Source organism: Littorina saxatilis, linkage group LG1 (genome assembly GCF_037325665.1).
Source record: "Littorina saxatilis isolate snail1 linkage group LG1, US_GU_Lsax_2.0, whole genome shotgun sequence".
In the NCBI taxonomy this organism is placed as follows: domain Eukaryota; kingdom Metazoa; phylum Mollusca; class Gastropoda; order Littorinimorpha; family Littorinidae; genus Littorina; species Littorina saxatilis.
Window position 1 is genome coordinate 23,391,956 of NC_090245.1, and position 9,232 is coordinate 23,401,187.

Consider the following 9,232-nt stretch of genomic DNA (forward strand, 5'->3'; position numbering starts at 1 on the left):
CCGAGAGATGCATCTGAAAGATAACACAGAGAGAAGGCACTGAGCAAGACAGAGTTTCTTCAACCGGATAGAGAAAGATGAAATTCAGCACCTAGATATTTCAACAGGTCAATACGTCAAAGAAGGGAAAGATAACAATTCACGTTGTTTTTCTTACTCCCCAAAATACAGTAATTACAAATGGCTTGTAGTATACACAAAGATAAGTTTATGTTCAGTTTAAGTACCAAATCCGCGGTAGACTGTTCATGTGAAATGAACGTGCCGGCATATACAGATATAGAATAAGTATGAATACTTGTCAAATTAATTATATCTACATAGCCTAAGTGAAATATATATATAATGAGTTAATTGGAAAAAACGAGGTTTTTCTGGCGAGGTATAGCGTCTTAAGGTTGGTTTAAGTAACGCTCGCAGGAAACGCACAACTACATATTTTTTTTATGATATACTATACGATTTTTAACAAAACCGTGCCATATTTCATTTTGCTGCTCCCTAACCAAAACCCAACTCCTCTAAAAAGCAATATTGGCACACTTTCTACTCACGATATGCGCTAAAGAAGGTGAACTCAAGGTTTCAGTTCATTTGACTCGATTTAACTTACGTTTCACAACCACGATATAATTACAATGGGTTAACCGACGGAATTTGTAAAAGGTCGAACAAGTGTATAATTTTGCATAATCTGCCTTTTTGATGATTCGAAGAGGTGCATTTCTCATTACAATATGTTCTTTGTCTTTACTCAATTTGATGCACAGCTTTTGTGACACGCACAACTCCAATAAATCTGAGTAACTTTTTATCCGTAATACAAATAACATGGAAAAGAATAAGCTCGCTGTTTACATTAATTAGAAAATGTGACATTAAATTATTGCTCCAGTTCACAAGCGCGTTTTATCTTAAAACTCAAGTTTGTTAACATAACTCCCCCCCCCCCACCCACCCACCCACCAATCCCCCCGACCCCGATACTAGCTTTTTACATTTAGAAATCGTCAAATTAAATTGTGTCTCCAGTTAACCAGCGTTTACTATCTTAAAACTCAAGTGTGTCAATATAACTCCCTCCCTCCCCCTCACCCCGTCGTATACACTTTGCGTGAAAAGGGTAAAAAAAAAGAGCGCATTTCAATGATATTGAATAGGAAAGTTGAAGGTTCCTACCTTCACGTAAAGACCACCGCGTATATCATCATAAATCTCTCCCGGTTTTAACACGAGAGCATCCTTCCTCTTCCCACAACAGTCGACAGCCGGGCTGCTTTCTGTGCTTGCATTTTCTGTGTGCTGAGCTTATTTTTCGAAAATGACACCCGTGTCAATGTGTGAAATGAATTCAACGAACAATTCCCACTCTGCACATTCACACATTCAGTATGCTGATTTTTGTATGGGAAGTTGAAGGATGCTCTCATCATATATGTAAAAGCCTGGAAGGATTTAAGATGGTTCACTTTAGCGTCTCCAAGTTAAAGCAGGTATTTTTAAAGGGTAGGATGAGGATACACATTAAGGCATGGGGATTAAGAGGCATACACGGGCAAATGCGAGGCAGGAGTGTCTAGGTTGAAAAAAGTGATATGTACACATACGAGCAACTATATAATTATATTCGTCTAAATCACCACAGTCCGGAATGCAAGTGCAAGGCATAGATAAGGTAGGTATGATAAAAATCTTGCGTTGAAAAAAGTGCAAAAATCAATCATACCGATGCATAAGTAGAAAAGTCACACTAGAAAGTGTTTCAAAAGGGATGGTGTTTTGTGCATATTTGGGGTTTAAAGTATATAAGTACGTGATGTGATTCAAATAATTCTCGGAGGATAAAATATTAACTGGTATATTGCACTTCGTGTCTGTAGCAGACAAATGTGTCATTCTTCAAAAACATGTACAAATATATGCAAAGTGCTTTTTACATTATTGGCGGGAATGGTTCGAACACTCAAAAAAGTGCTGGGGTGTAAGAAAAAATACAAAGTGTATATATAAGAGGCAACAGTTACAGTAACAAGCAATCTTCTTATAGCTGTCTTCAACAGTATACATTCGGAAGAAAATTGTTGTCATTCGCTTGACGATCAATTATTTTGAATTTATAGTTTGCAGAGACATTGAAAACGGTTAGGCACTAGCAGTCATAGGTAAAACAATTGTGATCTGTATCTCACTGGCATTTCATCTGGCTGATTCTTCTTAATTCACATCTCTGATCAGCGGTAAGTTTATTGTTGGACAACGAATGCAAACAAAATAGTGTTTGTGTGCGAGTTTTTGCGCAGTCTGAAACACCGAAACACTTAAAAATAAGTGACTAAGCGAGGCTGTAAATTTTAACGAACTGATGTTTGATTGCACCGTTTGGTTAAACGCAATATTAACCCAAACATCCTCTTTCAGCTTTAAGAAACCATGCGCAATTTTCTTTGAAAAAAATGAACAGTGTTAATTAAAATGATTAAATCAAACTCACGCATGATGAGCCTAAATGGACCATTTGGATCCAATGGATGGAATGACTGGTAAAATCGAGCTTCTTAGTGGAACATACCTTGACGACAAATTTCGATGTACAAATACTTATCTTCAATTTGCATATCAACAACTGTTTAAAAAAATCTCATGTTCATCATGCGGCACTTATAGCCGATGGCAGCAAAGCCAGTATGTATAAAGTAGACTAACCTGACCAACTGCTATACAAACGGAGTTAAAAACTTTAATTGTTCTCCTGTTTTTTCTTTGTGCAGGTTCATTTGTGTCCAGTTCGTCTTTTTCCCGGGTGTATGTATTTACATTGAATTTCGTACTGTGTCACACAGCAAACCGTCCAGAGCGTGTCAATTTCGAGTACATGGGCAGACGGTCTGGCGGCTTTTTGTCAAACATCTCAAACGGCCAAGTGGCTGTTGTACACAATTGTGTCCATACATATGTCACACTATCATAATCTTCGGTGTACAATTCAGGACAGTACTCGTTTCAGTGTGTAGTTCCGTTTGAACTACTTTTGTCACTTGGAACATCCTGAGCAACTTTCAGCCTTTGGCACAAAAAAGCGGGCCAGAAATTATCTTCTGATGCAAGGTTACATGCGTCCATTCCATGTTCATACTTTTTTCCCCCCAAGGGAAGCTGCAAAAGTGTTTCAGTATTGTTTCAGGAAAAGTTTAGTCACCAAAGTTGACTCACAGATTCTCCCACTCGGATATTGTTCTTGGAGATATTGACAATGTCTCTCGAACAACAGCATAAAGCAGACACCGTACCTCGTTGCTTCAAACTTCGATGGTGTACAAACGCACGTGCAGATTAATCTGTCGTGTTTGAAAAGGGAAGGTCTTTGCCATTCAGTCCGACAAACACAATGGGGCTAAAGACTGCAATCTAGCCAGAGGATCATGTTGTCCTTCGCAAAAGGAAATAACCGGTCCTAAGTCAATATCAATCGGGCGGATTCGTTGAGTTTGTTTAGATAGGCAGAGGTCCCTCTTTTTCTTTCTCGCAGAAATGAATAAATCAGAGACCGACAATCATTCTTTGATACAAGCGGACTCGTAGTGTTTGTTGAGATAGGACTTGAGCGCGAAGGACTTGTTGCAGCGGTTGCAGGTGTAGTGCTTGAAGGCGGAGTGGGTCTGCATGTGGGCCCGCAGGTTAGACCGGTCGGCGAAGGCCTTGCCGCAGTGGGCACAGCCGTACGGCTTCTCTCCGGTGTGTGACCTCATGTGGCCTTGCAGCAGCCAGGGGCGGCTGAAGGTCTTGCCGCACACCGTGCAGGAGTGGCGCAGGTCGTGGGTGAGGATGTGCATGGACAGGGCGGGCATGGACACGTACACCTTGTCGCAGTGCGGACACTGCTTGGCGTTCTTGCTGTCCAGCGAGCGGTGGGTCTGCTTGTGGCGCGACAGGTTGGACGACGTGGCGTAGTCCTTCCCGCACTCGTTGCACGTGTAGCGCTGCCGGCCCTTGACGCTGCTGACGCTGTCCCCGCTCGTGCTGCTGCTGCTCCCGCTGTGGTGGTGGCTGCGCAGCTCGTCCAGGCCCGAAGAGTCGGTGCTGTCCAGGGAGTTCTTGCGCTTGGACCTGCCGTCGCTGATGAAGAAGGCGTCGTAGGTGTAGCCCACCGTCACCCCGTTGTTGAAGAAGTGGCTCTGGTCATTCTCCTCTGCGTCCCCCTCCCTGTTCTCCACCTCATCCTTCTCCCTGTCCTGTGGATGTTGCGGCTCTAGTTCTTCTTGCTGTTGCTGTTGCAGATGCTGATGGTGGTGGTACAGGAAGGATTCTGTGGCCGCTGACTCGCTCTCCAGGAGAGGGGTGCTGGCCTCGATGTGGTCCTTCTCCGCGTCGCCGCCATTTTGAATGATGGGTGACGGGATGACGTCATGAATGTAACCTGCAGCAAAGATGTAAGAATGCATATGAGTAAAGATTGCAGCAAGTACAATGATATCATATACAGTCATGTGCATCGAAAGTGGTATATCATTCCATTTGAAAGTGAGGTCAACAAAATTGAATAGAACAGTTTCACTGATTTTAAAGTATTCTTTACAGAATCAAGTTCAGTCAACCTGTTTGTGTTTTAATGCCGTTTATAACTGTGATCATAATGTTTTCTCTAGCCTCGCCATCCATTTTCTCTTATCCTTTAGTTTCGGTTTTAAACATCGTCCATCGGTTCCCCACATGAACTGCGTGCAGTCATCGTGTGTCTAAGACGGAATACAGGGCACCCGATGTAAGAAAAATATCCGATGTTTAGCTTCAACACGTATCATAAGCATACGTAAATATCCCATCAGTGTCAACAATGTATCATCACATAACTCACAAACGTCAAATCTCGTTGTGTGATTGTTAAGGCCTCCCTTAACTGAGCCCGAAGTTGACTTCCCAAAGTCATTATACCGAAAAGTCAATGCTAAAGCTTCGGGAGACGAACTTCGTGGAGTATAGGCCTACTTCGCGAAAGTCGACTTCCCCAATTCATATAAAACTTTAGGTTGTTTGTACAGCAAGAATCCAGGTTGGAAACAATGGCAAAAACAGAGTGTTCTGTCGTGTGATAATAATACAACTCTGAACCTATTCAAAATAGTCTGTTTGCTTGAAAAGTCGGTTGAAAAAACTCTATCCTCAATATCTGGCATTGTCCCGTGCATGACAACAAAAGAAAACAGTTCAGCGTCAGTTAATGTAAAAAGTACGTCAATTCCAAACGTCAATTACGAGCAAGATCCAATCGCTCATACTAAAAAAGTAAGTGACGCAGGAAAACTCTCTCTCTTGCCCGTCTTCGTCTTCTGTTCAACTCAAAACCAGCAATTACTAGTCATTAGCTCCAGCAAAAAATTGTAACAAAGAAAGAAAGAGAGAGAGAGAGAGAGAGAGAGAGAGAGAGAGAGAGAGAGAGAGAGAGAGAGAGAGAGAGAGAGAGAGAGAGAGAGAGAGAGAGAGAGAGAGAGAGAGAGAGGGCCAGAGAGAGAAATCGAGAGAGAGAGAGAGAGAGGACCAGAGAGAGAGAGGCAGAGAGAGAGGGACACACACACACACACACACACACACACGCGCGCGCGCGCAAGAGCGAAAGACAGACATAAACATCGCCCTCACTCCATAAAAAAACCAGAAAAAGAATAGAAAAGAAAAAAACACCTCCCAAACTGCTAAGAGCGTTCACAAGTGGTTTTTTTCGCTCTCCACGAACACAGCATTCAGATCAATGGCTCTCGACTTTCCCTTAAAAGCATGCACTGGGTCCGGTTTCCTCTAATTGTTGCCTTAACTACAGGACTGGTGCCAGCATGCCCAGCAGCGCTGGAACCGGTTGTCTGAGACGTTAAAGAGAGAAAGAGAGAGAAAGGTTCGAGCGAGGACAAGTCGATACCGCATTCAACTTGTTGCTATGTACGCCGTTGTCCCGTGTGCGCACGGTATACTATATATATATATATATGCCATGAGGTGTTTGAAAAGTGGATCTGGTCCAATGAAAGCTTGCAATTTTTAATGAATTTTCATGTGCTTGAAAAATGAGTCCTGAAGAGTGATCTCAAGTTGTATTCAACTAGTTGCTATGTGCGCCTTTGCCTCGTGTACATAGGAGATATGTATTTATAATGCCATGATATTTTCTAGTTGAGGGTATAGCCGGTCCAACGAGAAGCTATCGGCGTTTGAATATATTTAAGTACTTGAAAAAACGGTCCTGACTTTGTACCTATAAAACTCGTTCTCGTCTATTCCCGTGTCATGATTATTTTGACAAACGATGACTTTCTTCAATCTGTCCGGGTAGATTTGCAATGTTTTGGAGAATTGAGTGACCAGTCAACATCAAAAGAAACTAAATCATAATACAGTCGAACCTGTCTGAAGAGACCACCCAAGGGACTGAGCAAAAGTGGTCTCTTTAGACAGGTGGTCTCTTTAGACAGTTGATTTATAGAGTCGTAAAAACCATTGGGGATACTTTGGGGTGATCTCCTTAGACAGGTGGTCTCCTTAGACAGGTGGTCTCCTTAGACAGGTGGTCTCCTTAGACAGGTGGTCTCCTTAGACAGGTGGTCTCCTTAGACAGGTGGTCTTAAGGGCAGGTTCGACTGTAATTCAATGACTTGAACGACACTCTAATTGAGTATCCACTCTTGATTACTCGCCTTCTGTGTTTTTCAGTCACCGTGTGGTTTAGCGGTGCCAGTGCTAGGAACAAGGAAGAGCTGGAGCGCATTGTGTTTTTCAGTCACCGTGTGGTTTAGCGGTGCCAGTGCTAGGAACAAGGAAGAGCTGGAGCGCATTGTCAGACAAGCGTCTCGTATTGTGGGTTGCGAACTTCCGTCAGTCGCCTCACTGTACAGCTCACGTTTAGCAAAGAGAGTTAGGGGTGTAGTGGCAGACTCATCTCACCCAGCCGGCCATCTGTTCGAGCTCCTCCCGTCAGGCAAGCGCTTCCGCGCTCTGAAGAGCAGGACTTCTCGTTTCAGAAACAGTTTCTTTCCTGAGGCAGTCCTTGCGGCCTCAATGGTGGATCGTTCTTAGATCTGTTAGATTTGTGATATGTGTCAGTTAAAGTTTTGAAAGGGATCGAGTATCCTTAAATGAAATATCTTAATAGATGTAAGGGTTGTGTCCTTTGAATAACTGTGTTAGCATGTACTCGGATTTATTATATTGATGACTATATTTTTAGATATGATTTTAGGGAATTCATTTATCTTTATCCATGTAACCTGTGATTACTCCTGTCAAATTGGTGTCCTGTCAAATTGGTGCTAAAAGAACAACCAGTCCGTTTTGAACTGTCTGGTTGGTGTACACATGTAAATAGGCCCAGTGAAATTGAACACTTTATCTGTACATATTTATTATGATATAATATGCGTGTGGAAGGAGTGTGAAGTTTGGATGCATACACCATAACAAAATCCTGTGCTTTGCATTTGGTAAATAAACTGTTTGACATTGACATCGACCGTCATACCCGACAATATAACGGACGGTGACGTCAGCCAGCCGTGACAACGTCAACGAAACCCAAAGGACTCATTCTCACGCCGCGAAAGGTCACTGTCAATATCTAATCTAAGAATGAAGGACAAGAGTACGAAATATGACGTCATGGTAAAAGTGCATGGCGGCGCATTTAGTACCAAAAGCATTCAGACCGACTAAAGTCCTTTGTTACCTGTGTGAATGCTGTTTTTGTTGTTGTTTTTTTCCTTCTTTATTGGTTCATCTGTGTTTGTTTAGCATGGAATAAGCATTTACTGTTGACGTTTAAAATACGCTGACAAGAACAAATCCTCACAAGCAAACCACGCTCTTCGTTTTGACAATTAAAATGGTAATTGAGAGGGGGTAGGGGGGGGATGATTTAGACACTGTAAAGATACATGTGATACGAAATTCTTCAAAAATTTAGGAACACTTTCAGTGACGAAGCCGATATTTCATTTTAACTTTTATAAGAAGAAAAAGTAGTACATGTCTTGAAGCTATTTAGAGCCAGCTATTTAATGAGCTGCTCGTGACGCAGTTACTATTTTAAGCTTTATTTCCGAAGGTTTGAGACATTTGTGCGAACTGGTGTCATAAAAATGCTAACTTGAAAGGTGATCAATAAGCTGAACAATCCAGGCTGGAAACTCCAATGGCTGGCTAATCTTAGGGAGCATTAAACGGTGAAGCATCACGTGTATTATCGGAGATGATTTTGGATGGTAAAGGTGGGGCAATCGTTGGAAGGAGTTGAGTTAGGGGTGTTGGATTGTGGGGGTGTTAGATTTGCTGGGTGTGGCGTCTTGAATTCGAGTTCCACATGAGTTGGATATCAATATGGAATAAGAACTTTCGTGTGTTGAACAAATCTTCATTTTCATTTTTTTTTTAATAATTGGAAATAAAACTTCTTTCTAATTTCGTTGAAAATCGACCCATCCAGTTAATAAAGCACCACCAGTGCTTGTCGATTTGACAATTTCAAAAAATGTTTCATATGTTTCGTAAAATAAAGCGTTTTCCACAGCGCTTCTGTCACCCGCGAGGCAAAATTTCTCAGTATAATCTTTGCCAGTTGCGTGCGTGTTTTCATTTTTGTATATTATTTTTATGTATCTGATATAACAATCTATAAAAGGATTACTGTCAATTAATTCAAAACAGAAATAGTTTCTTAATAATAGAAAATGTACAATACGAAGATCGAAACCGCTTTGGAATCACGGAAGTAGAACGTAGTCTTCCTTGTTATCCACGCAGGAAATCAATTACAGCCGAAGAACAGAATTGTAAAGATCCACTTTTGTTTTAAATTTCAAATAAGCATCACGTTTGCAAAGAGTGTCGTCACTTTATTGTCAGGCAAAAATGCATTCGCGAGAAGAATTTACCTGAATGTCAAACGTAATTAGAGCTCGATGTCATTGCAGAAACTGGAATAACGGTCTTCGTGCAGTTTCCGTTTTTCATTTCCTTGTCAGTTTGGTGGAAAGGTCACAAAGTGTGCTTTTTCTGGATACATGTATAATCAAACGATCATCTTCTATCAATGCAAACGGGGAAATGTTATTTTCTCGTTATTTATCATTCCGCCGGATTTAAGTGTAAACGGAAGGAACCCGACTTCAACAATGAATGCTTTGAGTAAACGTTTGGCGAACATTGTAAGCAAAGGCGAGCTTTTTTGGCTGACTATTACATTCTCGATTCTCTA

At 41.7% G+C, this 9,232-nt stretch overlaps 1 protein-coding gene across 1 annotated transcript in view; it reads right to left on the reverse strand.

Moving 5' to 3' along the window:
• Positions 1-979: 979 nt before the first annotated feature.
• Positions 980-9,232, reverse strand: part of LOC138965137 (transcriptional repressor scratch 2-like) — a 15,190-nt gene continuing 6,937 nt past the window's right edge. The window contains exon 2 of the mRNA XM_070337263.1: positions 980-4,414. Coding sequence (XP_070193364.1) covers positions 3,552-4,414 — 863 coding nt within the window. The 3' untranslated portion in view covers positions 980-3,551. The remainder of the gene's footprint in view (positions 4,415-9,232) is intronic.